Raw genomic sequence first — 21,506 nt, forward strand, 5'->3', positions numbered from 1 at the left:
AGAAAGCTGGTCTTAACCATAACTGTAGCAGAGCTGTCGTATAGTGTACTATATACACTATATATACTATATATATATATATACTACTATAGTGTAGTCTAGTTAAACATTGATAACTACGCCAAAAGCCACTGGGAACATTTGATGATCCACGTTATAGATTATCTTTACCACCCCCATAGTTGTGAAACTTGTCTCTGTACTTTGAATTACTTCCAATCCATTAGACATGATGGGCCAAATTCACACTTGGGGCTGTGAATGGAGACATTTATAGTGGCAAAAAGTCCATCAGTTAGAGGGCTGAGGCAGTGCAAGGCAGCTGTAATCTGTTCTAGTATGTTTCAGGGTTTAAGTTCTGTAAATACAAGCTGCTAATAGTGGTGGGGGTATGTTCCCACCTATATGATTTGGCACTGTTTGCATTGGGCCTGATGCAATGCCCACTGAAGTATAAGTACTTTCCTTTGAATTCGGTGGGCTGTGGATCAGGCCCATTGGGGCACTTTTTTCCCCTTTTTGCAGGAAGTATCACTGTGCGAACAATGATGGAGGTCTTGCGTGACAAAGCTAGTGGTGTCTGTGTGGACTCCGAAACTTTCCTCACTACAGCTAGCATAGTGTCTGTTTTGCCTCAGAACCCTACTTCTCCCTGCATTCACTACTTCACTGGCACTCCGGACCCTTCAAGGTAAGTCAGGGTGTCTGCTGCCCTTCTCAGGCCTAGAGGTGCAGGCTTTAATAAGGAGATTCCGGCCGTGTGTATGTACATTGAAAGCTATTAAACTGATTTTAGTGACAAATTTAGGGCCCCTTGTGACTGGCTCTGCATTGGTGAACAAAGAGGGAGAGGGTGCATATAACCGTCCTTCCCCTTTATCATGTCCCTTCACAGAGGTGTGCTGCAATTCCTGTCTATGCTCACCACACAAGGACTATGTTCTGTGTCAAAAGATTCAGCACCTGCTGTATGCCCCGCCCATACACCCTTTGGATCATGTCTTTGTTTTCAAGACATGGGTTTCTCTTTTAATGCAGTTGAAGTAGAAATCCTGGTAAATATCTATGGTACTAGGACAAAAAACATTTTGTTAATCTTAGTGTAAAGAACAGTAGCTCACTAACATTCCATACATTTGGTCTTACACTTAAATCCCTGCTATGGTATTTTAACTTGTTCAGAGTGCTGGCTTTGGTAATTGAAAAATAATTCACCATGGAGGCAAGTCCTTTTAAATGGGACATCCTTTCCTTCTGTTCCATTTCACTTATGGGGGATATCAGCAGACAGTGGTAAAATTAATGTAAATTCAATTTAAGTTCTTAAATTTTAATCTTGAGAAAGAGAATAATTATTCTCACAGTGCCCCATATTATAATGGCTGAGCATGTACTGTAAGATGCTTAGTGATATTCCATTGTTCTGGCCTTTTTATTTCCAGTGTTGCCAAAATAAGTTTGAACAAATTTGTCCAAACCTCATTCTTAAACTACAGAAATGAAAACAATTCAAAAAAATGTTTAGTTATCTTAATTCAACTTTATGGAAAATGTGGCAGTTCTTAGAAGTTGCAATCTCTGCTTAGTCACCCAAAACCAACATGGGAAAAAGTTTTAGTCTTTCAGTTTTTATTCAGATGTTCTCAAAGTGTTACAAAAGTAATAATACTGTGAGTGAGTAATATTATTGTGCATGTAGCATTTAAAGCACTTCTCATTCGCAGTTTTGAGATATATTAGGATTTAATGTAAAAAAACCCAAGAACTTGAACATATTCATGTTGCTAACTAGATGTCTGACAAGCTATGCTGCATCTAGGTTGTATCACGTTTAATATAAAGTTACGGTGAAACTTTTCTTGGAATATTCGTGGTTCTTGTACTTAATTATGTCAAGAGACTTATCTTAAAAAAAAAATCCACAAAGACCTGATACAAAATCCATTAAGTCTTCGATTGACTGTATGGGCTTTAGATCAGGGTATTAATACCTCAATAAAAGGACAAGTACAGTACTGATGCCTATACTTCAAAATAGACTCTTGAAAACCAAAACGACTTTTTGCTGCGAGTCACTTTCCTAATTCGCCCCATTTCCATTTGTTAATTTGTGAACCCACAATGTTGTTAGTTCCAGTAACTTTTAGAACAGAGTTAAAGGGAAGTTTCAACCTTGACTCAGATTTTGTTTCATAGGTTCAAATCTGATTCTTTAAAACAGGCAAGGTGATCCCTTTGTCCCTTCCTCACCCAAGTTTGTGGTACTATAAAAACCATTTCCTGTCAGAGTAGACAAGTCTGACACAGTCATGCCTGGTTACTAACATTTTACATTATGTTAGAAAGCATAAGAAACACATTCAACAGACAGAGCCTTTACATGCATCCTAGAAGCCTTGTTGGAACACTGAAGTGCTATGTGACTTAAATGTAGCTTATTGCAATTTAAAATAGAAGCTAGCAGAGTTGAAAAGCCAGTGACCACTTAAGCTTTTTTTTTTTAAGAAATAAAAAAATAAAAAAACCCACACATATTTACATGAAACATGCTAGATCAATTTGACATCACAGCTGTTGTGTTCTGCTCCCAGCCCTACTCTGTTTGTTGGGCCTAGTGGTGCGGTTTGATTCTGTATCCTGTGACTGGCAGGGAGAGTAAAAGAAAGACTTGACACACTAACCTGTACCTACTGTCCAGACCGTGATTAAAAGAACACACAAGTCTGAGTACTATATATACAGTGTGTAAACTTCAAAAAGGGAGAGGAACTGCTTAGGGTGGCCTAAGTGGCCACAGCCCCATATAAAATTACCACACCATAAAATTAGCAAAAGAAAAGTTATGATGAATAGCAGGAAACATTTTTACGTAAAGGTTTGTTGAAACGTCCTCTTGAGAAGAAATAAAAACCCTATTGCTTAAATCTGGGCAGGACAGAGTACTGGGGAATACTATAGGGAACAACCCATGGCCTAACAAGTCTCTCTCACCATGAACTGTGAATCCCAGCTTGGGTCACTCTGCATTGTATTTTAAACTAAACCACATGCAGCTTAAGAAAATATTTGCCACTTACTGTACATTAGGGAAATGATAATTTTGGGGAGAGGATGCTGATCTGACTATCCCCTTGGACAACCAAAGGTCACTACAGTCAGATGACTATTAGTTGTCTTAGAAATCATAGAAATGTAGACCTGGAAGGGACCTTGAGAGGTCATCTAGTCCCCCTCCCACCATGCTGAGGCAGGATTAAGTAAACCAAGACCATCCCTGAGAGGTGTTTGTCTAACACCTTCTTAAAAACCTTCAGGGATGGTGATTTCACGAGTGCTTAACTATCCTACTAGCTAGAAAGTTTTACCTAATATCTAACCTAATTCTCTTGCTGCAAATTAAACAAATTACTTCTTGTCCTACCCTCATGGACACTGAGAATCATTGATCACCATCCTCTTTGTAACAACCATTTATCTATTTGAAGACTCCCCCTTCAGCCTCTTCTCTACATAAATATGCCCAGTTCTTTCAACGTTTCCTCATTGGTCATATTTTCTAAATCTTTTATCCCTTTTGTTGCTCTCCTTTGGACACACTCTCCCATTTGTCCACATCTTAGTGTGGTGCCCAGAACTGTACACACTATTCCAGCTGAGGCCTCACCAATGCTGAGTAGAGCAGGACAATTACCTCCTGTGCCTTACATGGTAATATATCCTAGAATGGCATTTGCCTTTTTCCACAACACTGACTCATTCAGTTTGTGATCCACTATAACACCCAGATTCTCTTCTGCAGTACTACGGCCAAGCCAGTTATTCCCTGTTTTGTAGTTGTGCATTTGATTTTTCCTTCCTAAGGGCTGTATTTTATACTTGTCTTTATTAAATTTCATCTTGTTGATTTCAGTTCTTCAATTTGTCAGTCATTTTGAACTTGAATCCTGTTCTTCAGAGTGGTTGGAACCCTTCCCAACTTGATGTTGCCCACAAGTTTTATAAGTATATTCTTAACTCCCATCGTCCAAGTCATTAATGAAAATACAGAATATTCACAGAAGACAGACCGTTCTGGGATTCCACTTGATAAGTTCTCCCAGCTTGTAGTGAACAATTGATAACTACTCTGAATATGGTCTTTCAACTTGTTGTGTACCCACCTTATAGTTAATTTCATAGTTCTTATATTCTTCTCATAAGACTGTCATCTGGGGCCTGTCAAAAACCTTACTAAAATCCAGGTATACCACGTCTACTGATTCTCCCTTCCCTTCCCTCCCCCATGCCAATGGGCTGTTTACGCCATCAGAAGAAAATTGAATTAGTTTGGCATGATTTGTTCTTGACAAATCCTTGTTGGCTGTTACTTATCTTACTATCTTCTAGGTTTGAATAAATTGATTGCTTAATAATTTGTTCCAGTATCTTTCCATTTATAGAGGCTAGGCTGATTGGCCTATATCGTTCCCCAGGCCCTCCTCATTCCCCATGTTAAAGGTAGGTACTGTGTTTTTCCTTCTCCAGTCCTCTGGGACCTCACCCATTCTCCATAAATTCTCAAAGATGGTTGCTTTAGCTACTTCCTGAAGTACTCTAAGGCCTGGTCTACACCGTGGGGTGGGGAAGGAGGAAATCTATCTAAGTTGGGCAACTTCAGCTACGTGAATAACGTAGCTAAAGTCGACGTACTTAGATCTATTGACCGCGGTGTCTTCACTGCGGTAAGTCGATGGCTGACGCTCTCCCGTCGATTCTGCCTGCGCCTCTTGCCCTGGTTGAGTACCGGAGTCAACGGGAGAGCTCTCGGCAGTCGGTTTATCATATCTAGACTAGACGCAATAAAGCAACCCCCACTGGATCGATCGCTGCTCGTCAATCCAGCAGGTAATGTAGACAAGCCCTTAGTGACTAAGAGACCCCTGTGGGATCACTTTAGTGCTGAAGGGAGGTTCACCCTTCACCTGGAACTCAAGTCTTCATTGGACTCTGAACAAGGCAGTAGGTAGGCTTGCTTCTCCAAAATACTCTTTGCCTTACCAAGGCCCATTGCTCTCCCATCTGTGTCGCATAAAGGCTGCAGCAGGCTTTAAACACCCTTTGGAATTCCTTTCCTTGCCATAGCAAAGCTACAGCCTCTAGCCTGGCTGCAAACAGACAGACTTGCAGAGGTCCTTCCCTCTCCCCATCACAGGTGCTGGAACAATTTATATAGTGGGGGGTGCTTAGAGCTTTGAACCATACTGTAAACCCCTGTATATAATGGAAACCACTTACACCCAGGGGGTGCAGCAGCACCCCTAGCTCCAGCACCCTATATTCCCCATAAACCAAGGTTTGTACACAAGACATTAAGAAAAAACAGCCACACCAGAGTTCCTGCTTCTCTGTGAGTTAAAACTTTTCTAGACAAACTATGATCAAATGTAATAAAAACTCACTTTCAGCTCTGAGTTTGTGTGTCTTTGTGAAGAGAAAAGCTGTCCCACTCTGGTCATGCCAGCCTGCTTCCTCACTCCCTGAAAACCCCTAGCAGCTGATTGTCTGTCTTATAAATAAGAAAGGGTTGGGTTTCAGGGAGGCTAATGAGCCTCAGGTTCATCTGAGCTCTGTCTGTTAACTGTTGCCTCCCCAGCCGGGAGTCACAAAGCTTTTCTTCTCATCCGCACTCCCCATCGTTCCCAATAGGAAACACTGACAACATGAATGTATGCAAAATGTTAGTCTCAGTGCAGTTCATTGGACAAGCATCCTCCTCACAAAACCCCCAACATATGGCACTGGGCGGGTGAGGTGGTCTATCGTCTTATCTAACTGGTACTCTCATTGGCAGTTTCTGCAGATGCCAATGATTCAGTGGCCTTGGAGACTGAACTGTCTCCCTTAGCAATGGTCACTGTGGTTTAAGACTGAGCTGCATTGTTGGGACAGTGTGCGCTGCTCCTGCTTCCGCTGTTCAGAGAGCATTTCCATCTCCATGGCTGTCAATCAGAGACAATAGGTGCAGCTAAAATACAAATAAAGAATAACAGCCCATTTCTGCATGCTACTGTCACTTCTGCTTTACATGCCTTCTCTTAAAAAAATCTGTAATAAAAGACATGTCTTGCCCCAGTTTGTTCAGGTCAGAACCTTTTGATGGCAGGGCTTCTCAACAGTGATGGATAGAGCAGCAGTGATGGACTTCAGTTTCCTGGTCCGTCGTTACTTTTCAATCTTCTTTTCAAAAGTCCTTCACCTTTTAGCATCCTCCTTCACACTGGCTGAAGGGCACTGCCTTAAAAAACAAATGTGTGACATGCAGTTTATTAAAAGTATTTGCTCTTGTGTTTCTAAGCAAGAGGTTAGATCTAGATTTTATATATGAAATTCCCTTAGGTTAGGGACAGGTTTCAAATCCAGTGTTTAATTTTGAGCTCCCATCTAATTCCAGATTGAAATGCTTTGTTTGATGAAAAATATTACAGTATTTTCTGTGTAACCATTTCTTTAACCTCTCCTTGACTTCCCAATTTGGACACTGCTGGTCAATGCCAAATCTTCAGAGATACTTAGTAGGTTGTGTAATAACTTGGCCAGAAATCTTCCTCTAGCCCTCATAAGTGGGTGGCTTTAAATATATCCACCTTCAGTTTGTTTCAGCAAAGAAATTCTGAACTGAGTGCAGGACTTAAGATGTATATTGTGTGAAGAGCTTTATTGACATATAAATTGATGCTGTGCAAATGTAAGAGCACTGGGAAGTTTTAGGTTGGGAGACTGGTTCTGAGCCAGTTAATTTCTTTGAAAACTCTAAGCACAGCTTCCACAGACTACTTAAAGTGTGGAATGAGAGAACATGAAGGAAAAAAGAAAGCAAGAGAGTAGTATGGGGCTAAACTTTGGGATTTAAAGATGATCAAAACATTTACCCTCTTCTCCCACCACCCCAAAAAAAAAATCAAGAGGAAGGAAGCTCAATGCTATAATTCACAGAAATGGGGAAACTGACATGGAGGGGGAGAAAGAGAGGTTAATATGTAAAGCTTTGCAGGACCTAGTGTTTTTGAAAGCACATGGATTTTTCTTGTGGCATGTGTTCCTTCTTTTAGAAGAGGTTATTTTTGTGCCATATCTGACCCCATCCTGCCACAGTAATATAGATATGCACATGCAATACTGTCCAATGCATCTCTGTTGGCAAAGTAGCCTGGATATACTGCTGAGTGATATACACAATGTCCCTGTGAATAAGGTTCTTATCTCTTTCAGGTCCATATTTAAACCTTTCATCTTCGTTGATGACGTCAAACTAGTACCAAAAGTTCAATCGCCTTTTCTTGGTGATGATGATCCTGTAAAAAAGAGACCTCGGTTCCAGGAGAAGCCTGACCGGAGACATGAACTGTACAAGGCACATGAGCGGGCCCGATCTGTCACTGAGAATAATCAGGTAAAGCCTCTAGGACCTGGAGCCTTTAGAGACAGGTTTTTTTCTTAAAACTAAAACACCCGGGATCTAAAATGCTGACTGTGGGAACAAAAATTTGTATGTTTGCATGACTTATGCTTCATTCTTTCTAGAAAAGTTTCTGTAAAATCTTTTTCCACCGAAACTTTTAAATCTAATTAAAAGGAAATTAGTGGGGTTCCCCCCACTTAAAAATCTGAATAGAGGCTTAGAAGTAAAAATGGAGGAGTGAACATTTTAGCCATAGTTGGTTGCATTCTTTTCTTACTAATTTTTGTAAACATGGAACTAAAAAAAAATTCCCATCAGATGTTGGCAGAGTTTATTATTCAGACTCTCAGCTTATAGAATTTTAAAACGATGAAAGTTGTCTGCTTCTGTATAGGGCTCATGCGTGGTGGTGGGCTTTTTTCTTTAAGTGCTGCATTATTGAACACTATCAAAGTTTAGAGATGTTTACAAAAAACTGACAGGTCGCCCAAGTTGCTCCTTAAAAAGAATCAAAGGGAAACTTACAAGAGCCTGAAAAACTCATATAAAATCCCTCAAACTTTCAAAGGCAATCATTGTACATATGTGACATGCGGGGCACAATCCAGATCAGTGGGGGGCTGTGTCACCTCTGCCTTGCAACCTTGTGTACCTTACAATGCCTTGCTGATGTAGCTCCCACCTGTGCCGCTCACAAACAGCCTTCCAGCATGCAAGTCACACCCTGACTGTTTGTGTGTAACTGCAGCCTGCCAACTATACCCTGGCTCTCACCAGCCTGGGTTATACTGCAGGGTGACCACAACACATTCCCAGTCCTAGATCTTTTCCCCAGAAATGTAGGTCCTGTACTGTCCAGCCCTGTTCTGGACAGTATAAATATATTGTCTGTTGTTCCTATAGGGGAATAACATGCCAGTTTATTATCTTAAAGAGTTACCCAGACACTTCAACTTAATCACACTGGATTAGATAAAACAGTAAAACAAGTTTATTAATTACAAAGATATTTTAAGTGAGTATAAATAATGAGGCATAAAAGTCAGAAGTGGTTACAAGAAAAGTAAAGATAAAACTCTTACTAGTATCTACTTAAGAAACTAACTCTGTTGCAAAGCAAACTTTCTCGCCACATGCTTCCAGCAGATTACTGACCAAACTCTCAGGTCAAGACCCATCCCCCAGAGTCCAATGGTTGTTTCTTTTTGTCTTTTCAGGTGTGGAGAATGAGGTGGGAAAGAGGGAGGGGAGTCTCTTGGGGTGTTTGTCCCTCCTTTTTATAGTTTGTCCTCTCAAAAAACATTTCTAGCTGAGACCCAGAGACAGAGTCTATGTGAAAGGATAGTCCCTGCTGGGTTATTTTCACGTCTTTGAACTTCCATTGTGTTCCCTCCTTGCTTGATGACTCTGTTTACTGCTTAAATGAACATTAAGGCAAGCACACATTCCTTCATTAAGTCAGGTCTGCCCTACTGCCTGGGTGGAGGAGTGGGGTTTGAAACATGTGTTAATAACATCATACAGGGGACTCTTATTGCTTCACGTACAATGTTGGCACACATTTTATCAGGACAATACTGACCAGCAAATTGAGTTTTCTAATGATATCTTACAAGGCATACCTTGTACAAAGATTATTACAGTAGTGTGTCAAGTGTGAATACAGCGGTATATTTGGTCACAAGATACAGAGTTATTTTGAATGGTGTTACTGGTTATTGGGATGTGTTATAAAACTTTTGTCACATTATAATAGGATTGTGGCAGGAATATCACAGGTTGAACTGTATCCCGGAGTACTGAGATGTCGGAATCATAGAATATCAGGGTTGGAAGGGACCTCAGGAGGTCATCTAGTCCAACTCCCTGCTCAAAGCAGGACCAATCCCCAAGTAAATCATCCAGCCAGGGCTTTGTCAAGCCCGACCTTAAAAACTTCAAAGGAAGGAGATTCAACCACCTCCCTAGGTAACGCATTCCAGTGCTTCATCACCGTCCTAGTGAAAAAGTTTTTCCTGATATCCAACCTAAACCTCTCCCACTACAACTTGAAACCATTACTCCTCGTTCTGTCATCTGCTACCACTGAGAACAGTCTAGATCCATCCTCTTTGGAACCCCCTTTCAGGTAATTGAAAGCAGCTATCAAATCCCCCTTCATTCTTGTCTTCTGCAGACTAAAGAATCCCAGTTCCCTCAGCCTCTCCTCATAAGTCATGTGTTCCAGTCCCCTAGTCATTTTTGTTGCCCTCCGCTGGATGTTTTCCAATTTTTCACATTAGTCTTGTAGTGTGGGGCCCAAAACTGGACACAGTACTCCAGATGAGGCCTCCCCAATGTCGAATAGAGGGGAACGATCATGTCCCTCGATCTGCTGGCAATGCCCCTACTTATACAGCCCAAAATGCCATGGAATGATTCATAATGTATAACTTTTTGTTAAAGTTATGACATCTTATGCAATTCCTGTTTCAGCAGTCGTTTGTGTTCACATATTTGTTAATGTGAATTTTACAAACTCACATTTATAGTTAGTCTTGCACATCTCATCTCTTGCAATGGAGTGGCTTTTTATACCTCAGAGCAGGAATTTTGTTTTCCCTCTAAAAAGAAGTTTTTAGAAATTACCAAACTGAGACAGCCCTGTCTGTATCCTGTCTAGTAGGGAATGTATCTAACATTGGTTGGTGTGTTGAGGCTTGTCATAAATATAAAGGGAAGGGTAAACACCTTTAAAATCCCTCCTGGCCAGAGGAAAAACCCTTTCACCTGTAAAGGGTTAAGAAGCTAGGATAACCTCGCTGGCACCTGACCAAAATGACCAATGAGGAGACAAGAAACTCTGAAAGCTGGAGGGGGGGAGAAACAAAGGTTCTCTCTGTCTGTGTGATGCTTTTGCCGGGAACAGAAAAGGAATGGAGTCTTAGAACTTAGTAAGTAATCTAGCTAGATATGCGTTAGATTCTGTTTTGTTTAAATGGCTGATAAAATTAGTTGTGCTGAATGGAATGTATATTCCTGTTTTTGTGTCTTTTTGTAACGTAAGGTTTTGCCTAGAGGGATTCTCTATGTTTTGAATCTGATTACCCTGTAAGGTATTTACTATCCTGATTTTACAGAGGTGATTCTTTTACTTTTTTCTTCAATTAAAATTCTTCTTTTAAGAACCTGATTGCTTTTTCATTGTTCTTAAGATCTAAGGGTTTGGGTCTGTGTTCACCTATGCAAATTGGTGAGGATTTTTATCAAGCCTTCCCTGGGAAAGGGGTGTAGGGTTTGGGGAGGATTTTTGGGGGAAAGACATTTCCAAGTGGGCTCTTTCCCTGTTATATATTTGTTAGATGCTTGGTGGTGGCAGCAATGAAGTCCAAGGGCAAAAGGTAAAATAGTTTGTACCTTGGGGAAGTTTTAACCTAAGCTGGTAAACATAAGCTTAGGGGGTTTTCATGCAGGTCCCCACATCTGTACCCTAGAGTTCAGAGTGGGGAAGGAACCTTGACGAGGCTCATGAAGTCCGTCAGCAGAGAGCACTGTGTACCCCATACCGGATGGTGCTGGAACATGAGTGGTAAACATCACATGTATAACTACATCTTACCCTGGGTGGTGTGGACCCCCTTTGGGCTACAGGTTGAGCAGCATTGGTCCCCTCAGAATTTGTGTAGCCAAAGATGTCCACTCTTGTAAAGGCCATGAAAGAAGATTTCCCTTGAGGAGAAAGTGACCTTAAACCAGGCAAGTCACAAAAGGACCACTCTACAGATGGTCAAAATTGTCAGAAGGAAATGCCTTTCTCACTTCACCCGCAATAAAGAGGGCAGAATAAAGAAGTAGGTAGCTATCATCAGCAGAGCTCCAATTATTACAATCCACACTGGCTAGCAGTATAGAGCATGTCAGCCTCTCCTCCCCATTGTCCAAGGCTCCCTCCTTGGTCTTTACCCTTCCATCCAAAATCATTGGTGCATACTCAGACCTGTGTAGGAATGGTCTGATGCTCTCTTGCGAGACCGCCAACTGCCTCCTCTCCCTCTTGCTGTGCTGCACTGATGCACAAGGAAACGAAGAGTAGGAGCTGACAGAGAATGAGAACAAATGTTGTACAGGGGGTAGCAGTAGTCTGTCCTCAGCAGAAAGCAAGAGAAGCCAGGGTTTCCTGCTGACAGCTCAATTCAGACTCCTAGTGGTGGAGTTTAAGAAGGAGAATTTAACTGCAAACCCTCCAGTTAGATAAAAGGGGATCCGATTTCTCGAGGGGGCTTACAGAAGGGGTCTGCAGCTGCAGACAACTATAATCAGCACCAGTGTTCTAAGGATTCAAACACTGGTCTGTTGAATTAAATCAATAATCTGCCATTTTGGCAAACTATGTACAGTAGGTTGATGACTCCCCCATTTCATCATCAGCACAACCAGGTAAATTCAATGGCTCCACCAAATGCCATGCATCATGAAAAAACATCCTATTTATTGTATCTTCTCCTAGTGCATCCCATCTCATCCGTTAAGGGAATGAAACAAGATCTAGTTCATTTTTTTTCTGTAAGATTCATTAGACACATGCCTTCTGATTATTGAGCTAATAAAGGAAAAGACTGTTCATAGTGCATTTTTCAGAGGAAAGGGCTATTGAAAACCCTCTTTTAACATAGTGACACCCACCCCAGTTCTGTAGCTTTAAATGATGGTATTTTCTCTCAGAAAAGTTTTGCTTTTGTTTTACACAAAGGCCTGAGCCCAAAAAGCAAACAGAGCAGCCTATTTCTGTTTAAAACTTTCTGACCTCAACCTGTTAGTCTTTTGCTGTCAGCTGTAGAGTCACATAGACCCACAATCAGAAAAGCCCAGCAGTCCTATGGTGGTGATGGAAGTAACTGCTACATAAGATGACTTGAAGGCTTCTTCAGTAATTATAAATGGTAAACTTGACAAGTTTAACTTACCACGTTTAAAATTTTTAAAAAAGGCGGTAGTGGATTTGGAAAATTAATTTGAGGCCAACCTCCAAATCATGGAGAATAAAGAAGAAAGTCAGACTGAGTCAGCCCACTCTGTATGAAAAGTATTCAGTGTTCTGAGGTGAAATTTTAGAACACCCTTAAGAGCAAATACTAAATTCACCAGGGCCCATGATGCTGAAACTTTGGATTCTTGATACTCTGAAGCTTAACATAAGTGACTCTAGCCTTCTGGGGAAGAGCTATAGAGTACCAATAAGAAAACCTGCAAAACTCCCAGCCACCCTTCCTGCTAAAAATGGTCCTTCTGAGTGTGAAAATCTCGTTTGCAGCTTCCAGTATAAGTGAAATAGTCTACGAAGATAGAAATGGCATTTTCTTTTCAAGGAGTCCGTTCCAAAACACACACAGCAGTCCTGCCACTTGATGCAACCATTCACAGACACTCACGTTGAAAGTGGACTTTTATGCTAAAAACTAGCTAAAGCAATATATTTTCTGGAGAGGACCTTCTACATAGAAAATGTTGAAAAGCAGCAGCCAAGTAAACCTTTCAGTTTCTGACACAGATGCAGCCCTTATTCCGGGCTAGAATCTTTCTTCTCTGTAATTTAGATGTAACGTTTGATCTGTCTTTCACTTTGATGCTGTTTGACTATACAAAGGTTAAAAGGTAAATGGGCAAACTCATTAATTTTAATCCCATGACTAAACCTAGAGTAAAGAGGGTGATGTTCTGCGGGATACTGTTCTACATTCTGTTCTCTGTACCCGTGCCTGGTTTTGGAAAATCCTTCCGGGAACTCCTGGCTGTTCTGCAGTATTTTTGTTGTTAATGAGCTTCCAGACTTGAGATGAATCAAAGAAATTCCTTTTTTCTCAGAGTTATACAAGTTTCATCCCCCAAGCTGTGCTCAATCTTTAACGTTCTTATTTCCTTTGAATTTACTACTCACTATTTTACTAAAGTTGTTTCTTGATTACTAGTCTCTATTATTTGTTCTGCATGTTAAATGATAGACCATTGTTTTCATTTTTGCTTCGGGTTCTACCACACTAACGTAGAAAAAGAAAAAAATCAGTACCGGGGGGGGGGAGGTGGAGGAATGGGACATTTTCAAATAGTGTGAAAGTGCCCCCCCAGCAGAGAGGAGTAGTAAAAAGTCGCTTGAATTTGTTTAATGGGTACTTTAAGTTGGCTGTTTCTTGCCTTTAGGATAAAGGTCAGAAGCTGATGAGGATTATGTTAGACCTTGAAAGACAAGGCTTAGAAGCTATGGAGGACATCCTCACCAGTACAGAGGTTCTGGATCCTGCTGAAGTAGCAGACCTTTTCTATGACTGTGTCGATACAGAAATTAAGTTCTTCAAGTGAAGTAAGCAAATGTTTTAATACTTTGATTTAGAAACTAAATTGTCTGCTAAGTTGTCAGAAAAGCAGCTCATCTGCACGTGTATAAATAAGATGTATAAATACAAGACTTAGTTTGATTCTGATTGTGCTGGTATAACTTCAGTGGTGTTACTCCTGGTTTACACCACTTTAAATGATTGTAGAATCAGGCCTCCATTATCTTTATTTCCCTTTTGATACCTTCTCTGAACAGATTGTCTCAAAAGTCTTTGTCCTTTATGTAATGTTATAGCCTCTCTTAGTTTTCCATTTGATTGTTGCTGTACGTGGATTTTAAACCACTGTTATCTCATTTCAGCCACAGTGGACACCGTTAGCCTTTTCACAAGAAGACTCTATAGTTCTTCGAGCCTTGAAAGATAGTCTCCAGTCCACATAGCTGAATTTGCAGGAGGAAAACAAACAAAAAGCCTTCTGTCTTTCTAGAAAAATGTTCCTCAGTAGCTGTATTGAGTTAACAAAATTGCTTTCCTTTGTCCAATCATGCGGTGGTCCCGTTCTGTGTGTAGTGAAAGGAGAGAGTCACTGTTTGGTCCGTGTGTGCATGCCAGCTAATGTAGTGCAGAATGTTTCATTGTTTGGGCAACAAAAAATTAAAACAAGGAATAACTTCAATCCAGTGTAATTTCCATATAATCTTTTAAAGCAAACAATTGTTTTTGTTTGTTTTTATCTCCCCCTCCCCCTACATAGCTCAGGCTAGGTAGCAAAGTTCAAATGCTTAGAATTTCACCAGGTAAGTGTACACTTCCCACTTCACATTGGAAACTACAGAGGTTTTAAAAACAAAAACAGCAGCATCTGAATTAGAGATAAGGCCTGGTTCTGAGCTTGCTTGTGTAACACTGTTGGCTGCAATGGAGCCACTCCTGACTTATGCCAGAACACATGAGCAGAATCATGCCCCCCAGGGCTCAGTGCTGCCCTAATCTGTTCATACCTTGGAAAAACAACTATTGCACTTGTGATGTCTGGTAGGTTTTTTTTTTTTTCCTTTCCCTAGATTCATAGTACTGTGTATTGCAGGCAGAATCAAACGGAGCGCCTGGTACATTGTGTAATCAAATGACTCCAAGGCAGCATTGATAGACACAGCAATGCAGTGACAGCTCAGTCAGAACACTTCTTTTGTTCCAAGAGAGGCTGGGTGTTGAAAATAAAATTAGGGACAGCAGTCTGGCTGGGGGACCGTATTGCCGTATGAAAGACAATTCTGTGAGTTCTCCAAATGGTATGTGCTCTTTACACCCGGAGGAAATCTCCACTTATTTAGTACAAGGAAAAGGAAACGATCATGACTGAACTGTTGCTTAGTCCTTGCAAGGCACAAATTCACAGCGAAGCTAAGATCTGAATGTTACTCCTTTACACTCTGCAGGGAGGAGGATACAAATGGTTTATTTGCAGTTTTTCATCAGCATTCAAACACCATTTTACCCACTGTATTCATATTTGGATTCATGTGACTCCAGTGATTATCTACTTTTCATGTGCTCTTGCCATAACTCCTTCACTTTAAGAAGTTAACCCAGTGCAGAGGGTGAGCTTTGATCAAGGAACCTTCTCAACTCATGACACGAGGGACAATATTAGAGCTGGGTGGAGACAAGGTGTTATTTCCCACCCATTGAAATATTGCAGCAGCATGAACAAACCAGTTTTTCTTTTGGAGGGAGGTTGATGATTGAGAAGAGAAGTCCCCACTGAAGTTTCTCGGAAGGGGAGCATCAGTTTACCACCCTTTTGACACTGACAGTGTGTTTGGGGGCTGCACCCAACCCCTAGAAAATATGTAGCTCTCGGATGCTTGGAATCAGCATCAAACATCTTACAAACACAGTTTAAGGAAGTTTTTACTAATGCTTCATCTGCCACTTGCAGCTCTAAATCCATTCAGCAGACACGTAAGTCTATATTTATGCTGTGGCTACACAAAGCCTCTACAGCCATAAAATAATGCCTTCAATTTACTTGCTTTCTGTTAAACTCCTGTAGTGGCTTTATCAGATCTCCTCAAACAACAGTTTTGACAGGTTTCAGAGTAACAGCCGTGTTAGTCTGTATTCGCAAAAAGAAAAGGAGTACTTGTGGCACCTTAGAGACTAACCAATTTATTAGAGCATAAGCTTTCGTGAGCTACAGCTCACTTCCTCAGATGCATATCGTGGAAACTGCAGCAGGCTTTATATATACACAGAGAATATGAAACAATACCTCCTCCCACCCCACTGTCCTGCTGGTAATAGCTTATCTAAAGTGATCAGGTGGGCCATTTCCAGCACAAATCCAGGTTTTCTCACCCTCCACCCCCCCCACACAAATTCACTCTCCTGCTGGTGATAGCCCACCCAAAGTGACAACTCTTTACACAATGTGCATGACAATCAAGTTGGGCTATTTCCTGCACAAATCCAGGTTTTCTCACATCCCCCCCACCCCCATACACACACAAACTCACTCTCCTGCTGGTAATAGCTCATCCAAACTGACCACTCTTCAAGTTTAAATCCAAGTTAAACCAGAACATCTGGGGGGGGGGGTAGGAAAAAACAAGAGGAAACAGGCTACCTTGCATAATGACTTAGCCACTCCCAGTCTCTATTTAAGCCTAAATTAATAGTATCCAATTTGCAAATGAATTCCAATTCAGCAGTTTCTCGCTGGAGTCTGGATTTGAAGTTTTTTTGTTTTAAGATAGCGACCTTCATGTCTGTGATTGCGTGACCAGAGAGATTGAAGTGTTCTCCGACTGGTTTATGAATGTTATAATTCTTGACATCTGATTTGTGGACATTTATTCTTTTACGTAGAGACTGTCCAGTTTGACCAATGTATATGGCAGAGGGGCATTGCTGGCACATGATGGCATATTAATCCAGGCTTTTGTAGAATACAATTTCAAAAAGATCTGCCAGTGAAATACATCTGGGCTCAAACTGATTTTCTGATTGTCATTGCTCTTCCCCTTTAATTCTCTTTGTATCCCCTTTTGGGTTTTTTATGTGTCTTTGTTTTTTGAATTTACCTCCCTTCTTCCATAAGTACTATAATTCCAACTTGCTTCAAATGGAAACAGGACAGAGGTGATCCACACCTTTCTAGGAGTCCTACATTCCATGCCCTTGACTTTGCAGGTAACATTGAACATGTCTCTTAGGCAGCATAGCTGCCACTCCAAGTGTAAGACAGTGGCCACTATACAAAGTATCCAAGTAACCTCAGTAACTGTTCAGAGGTGAGCCACTGTGTACTATGATGTTTTACCATTTTGTAGTGCATGAAATAGCTATAATAACCATATTTTATAGTGTGTTTCTGTAATTCTTTTAATATGCTGTGCAATACAGCAGAGCCAGGGAGCTGTGGGAGAGGGGAGATATATAAGCCCTAGCCTAATTACGGTGTGGTTCCCTGTAGAAAAGGAAAGGTTACTGCAGGTTAATAGGAGCACCTGTAGTCAATTAAGGCCCGTCAGAAACCTAATAAAACCTCCCTGCTTCAGGCAGAGAGGGTGTTGCTGAGAACTGGAGGAAGGGAGACTTCCTCTCCTAGTGTCAAGGACTGAGGGTAAGAAACTTGTAGGGGTTGGGAGGGGCTGGGGCTTAGAGTGAGGAGCAAACCCAGACCCATTTCCCTCCTCTACCACCTTCCAGGGCCACTAGTGGGACCCTTGATGCCCCAACAGCAAGGGCAAGGGGTGGTGTCCTAGCCCCCCTGCCAAGAAAAGCATGGGACCCACCAAAACAACATTGGCCATTTTGCCACAGCTGCTGTACATTGAATCATCAGCGATTTAAAACAGCCAAAGCAGTATTGTGCATAGTCAAAAAAATTGCATCCATAATTTAAGAAGTGCCAAAGAGGCCAGTAGTCAGCAGAATATATAATACAAATATGTGTGCTGCCAAAGCAAGGTAAATGTAATGGAAACGTAGCCAAGTAATGACTGACTGGAGTTTAAAGTTTGCTTGTCAGATTCTGAAATAAAATAAAGATGAAAGGAACATTCTTTAGCACATACGGTCTCAAAATGTGATACTGAATGACAGTGTCAACCATTTCATATAGTCAATAGAGATTATAAATAAAACTATACCTAAACCATGGAATACCAGCAACTGGCTAGACAGGCTTGTGCATTAGGGGAAATGCAGGCAGGCAGTGCTTATTGTGCCTTTTGCGCTAGTGTGTTGGATTCTCTTACATAGTAACTAATTTGGTGTGTGTAATCATGTTCTATATTGCCTAGGTGTAAATGATTGCAGTGTTGTGGTAAATAAAACTAATGTAAGTATATGCTCTTGGAAATAAGAGTATATACTGATTCACTGAAGAGCTGGTCCACTTAAATAAGTAAAATGTCTCGAGAGCCTTGTGTGTGTTTTTTTTTTTTTTAAAGTTCCTCCTCTATCTTGCTTCTGTTAGTGCACTCTGTGTACTGCAGCCATGGTTTAAAAAAAGGCAAAATCTAATTTCTGAAACCAGATATTGCACTTGGCTCCTCTCTAGTTCTAAGACAGGAGTTCTGCTTAGAAGGGAGACGTCTTCTGCTCTAAAAGCACACAACTGAGATGAAAATGCTAGTGTTCTCATTCTTACACATTAAGGCTCTGCTCCTGCAACTTACTGACTATGGACAGAATGCTGTGCTTCTTGAATTCTCTTGACTTCAGTGGGCCTTGGTGTGGTTCAGGGATGCTCCTACATGAAGTCACTTGCAGGATTGGGGCCTCCAAGGGTTTATCTCACAGCCTGTGGCATAGAATCTCTGAGACTGGGGCAACAGACCTTGGGCTTGTGCTCCAGTGCTAAAGACACCTGTGTAGATATTGCAGCATAAGCTAGAGCTTAGGCTCTGAACCCCAACCCTAGACTTCAGAGCCTGAGCCTGAACGTCAACATAGCTATTTATAGTAGCATAGTGCAAGCCTAAGTCTGTCAACCCAGGCTTAGACTCATGGCTGCAGGCTGCCATTTGTTGTGTAGATGTACCATGATTGTCCAAACTCAAGCTCTTGTCAGCATCATTCAGGGCAGGCTTAGTACAAGCATTATGTGAAACACAGTATGTTGTAAATTAAAATATGTGTGCTGATTTGCTTAATGCTTGCAGGATAAAGACACTAAACCTCAAAGCCAGTGGAGTGGGTGGCACAGTGGCATTGTTTCACATCTATGCTGAATTTGGGCTTAGCTATGTTGAGCCAAAGGGGGCAGGGAATAAAGATGTCTACTTTAAAGAGAGTGCACTGTTTTGTATTGTTCTCTGAAGCTATGCCCACCATTTCATGCAGCTATTTGCACACATCAGCCCTGTTCCCTGTCTGGGGGTGTGTCAAGATGCATGCCTTCAGACTGAACCAAGGCACTGCAAAGCTTGGGCTAATTTTCTTGTGGGAACTAATAAGTAGAGTTTTGCAGTCATCTTGTGGGAATTACATATCTTCTGGGAACTACTGTTTGGCAAAATTAATAAATAAATTCAGCACCATGAGCCAGGTACTAAGTTATTTTGTACAAAAAATTTCCCCCTGCAAAGTCCCTTTGAGCCAAGTGCTCTCTGGCCCTTACCTTCATGCATAGTAGTGATATTATATAAAGGGCTGAGGTTGAGACCCTCTCTTGTGTGTACCATCACCGCATACACTTCTCCCATAATACTGGAGAAAGCAATACCCTCTTTAGTTACGGATTTAGATTGTTTGTTGAGTCAGTGCCTTACTGACTGGGCAGAAGCATCAAGCACTCAAATAGTCATGGATGCTGAACCATCACACTGTAGAGTAGTGAAAAGAATTTAGTTTTGTGGGGGTACCCTATGTGTTCGTATCATCCATATTTTTTAAATTTCTAAATTTAATTTACCAGCACAACAATGTAGTTCAGCACATGGAGTCAAAGTTCCCTGCTACCTCAGGCTCTGATAGTCAACATCCACTTTCTCCCACACTTTCCATGTGTTCAGATGTGTAAAAAGTCAGCCAGCACCATGTGTTGTATAAAAATGTAGTGGGATGAAGGTTTGGATACAGAGGAATTTTAAATAATTAAGGCTAGATTCAGGAAAGGATTTAAGCACTTAAACCCCAGATTTAGGGATCCTGCCATTCACAAAAACCTCTGCTCAGCTGTCACAGCACCCACTCGGACCCCAAGAGGCAGGCCTAGACAAACTGACTAGGGGGAGCAAGGACAACTCCCTCAACTTTTAGCCCACTAGCTAGGGAACTCAGCTGAGATCTGGGAGATCCCTGGACTGTGGGATAGTCTGATGTGGTATTTCCTTAATCCATCCTCTTGAAGCTGTTCCACTGTAGATAATTTTAAAAAGAAAAAGGTATTGGGCCAACAACAGTGTGTGCAAGCACAAGACTCACTGTAGCGTGGTTGCTAGAGAAATCACATGGGAGACCTAGAAGCCACTGCCCCTGCTCCAGTGACTTTTTAAAAATATTTTATCCACAGTGGAACAGCTTCAAGAGGAGAGAGAGAAGTGGCCCTCTCAGACTAGCCCCCTGGAAAAGTGGCAGACGCCTGTTCAAAGGCCTTCTCCTTCTCAGAGGGAAGGTGGCTTCAACCAGGTTTTTCCGATCTCCTAAATTAGTATCCTAACCAAAGTTAGAGGCAGGTTCCCTCCTCCTCCTCCCACACTTACCTGAAGTGGCATAGGCATCTAACTCCAAAAAAAGGGGGTGGCAGCTGAGAATCGCAAGGTACCCCCCTGCAGCCCAGACTTAGATGTCTACTGCAGAGGGGTGGGGATTGGGACCTCCTATTGGCTAGCTTCCATGAGGCACCATCTAGTGCCTGGGTTATCAAAACAAAATTTTTGGTGGCCTCAGAGTGCGGCCACTAACTCTCGCTAGTGGCCTCACTGACACTTTCCCTAAAAAAATAATTAAATTTAGGAACAATTAAATAGGCACAGATACACATCCAAATAATTTATATATGGAGGGGTATATTGTAGACTTAATAAAAATACTGTGAAAAGTGATTGCTAATATCACTTTTCACAGCATACTTAGTAGCTACCTGGGAGGCTGTGAAAAGTGTTACTTGCATGTGTTTGTTAATATCACTTTTCTCCGCAAGCCCCAGGGCTCAGCGATGATGGTGGGATGGATGCAGATCAGGGGAGGCAGCAGGGTCCAGGGACGATGGGGGTGGTGGTTGAGCCCTGTTGCTGCATAGTCAGAGCCAGGGGTTGGTGTCTGCTGCCATGTTACCAGGGCAGAGCCAGGGAGAGGAGCTGTGTGGCTGGAGCCAGAGATTAGAGCCTGCTGCTTCACAGCTGGAGCTGTGGTCAGAGTCCAGAGTCTGTCCACGGCCAGAACACGTGGCTGGAGCCAGGAGTCCACGCCCGCCACCGTGTAGCTGGAGCCAGCGCTTGCTGCTGAGCGGTCTGGGGTCAGCACCGGCTGCTGCATAGCCGGAGGCCAGGACCAGATCTGTCGGTCAGTGCAAGCAGCTGGGGCAGGGGATCAGCGCCAGGGCCACACTGCCGGAACTGGGGGTCAGCACCTGCCACTGCATGGCTGAGCCAAGGGTTGGCACCTGACGCCCTACAGTCGGAGCCTGCTGCCACATGGCTGGGGGCCACCGCCTACCACTGTGCAGCCGGAGGCCAGGACCAGAACCCACACCTGCTACTGCATTGCCAGAACTGGGTTCCAGAGGCAGAAGCCTTGCAGCC

The 21,506-nt window shown here is 42.1% G+C and overlaps 1 protein-coding gene across 2 annotated transcripts in view; it reads left to right on the plus strand.

Annotated features, from left to right (window-relative positions):
• The window catches only part of SCRN1 (secernin 1), a 144,137-nt gene that overhangs the window by 44,612 nt on the left and 78,019 nt on the right, over positions 1 to 21,506 (plus strand). The window contains exons 6-9 of one of the 2 annotated variants that reach the window (XM_073333593.2): positions 526 to 691; positions 7,249 to 7,429; positions 13,613 to 13,772; positions 14,109 to 18,187. In XM_073333593.2, coding sequence (XP_073189694.1) covers positions 526 to 691; positions 7,249 to 7,429; positions 13,613 to 13,771 — 506 coding nt within the window. In that variant the 3' untranslated portion in view covers position 13,772; positions 14,109 to 18,187. Of the gene's footprint in view, positions 1 to 525; positions 692 to 7,248; positions 7,430 to 13,612; positions 13,773 to 14,108; positions 18,188 to 21,506 lie in introns of those variants that run through there. The other variant, XM_073333594.2, reaches the window with a different exon arrangement.

This window comes from Lepidochelys kempii, chromosome 2 (assembly GCF_965140285.1).
Source record: "Lepidochelys kempii isolate rLepKem1 chromosome 2, rLepKem1.hap1, whole genome shotgun sequence".
In the NCBI taxonomy this organism is placed as follows: Eukaryota; Metazoa; Chordata; order Testudines; family Cheloniidae; genus Lepidochelys; species Lepidochelys kempii.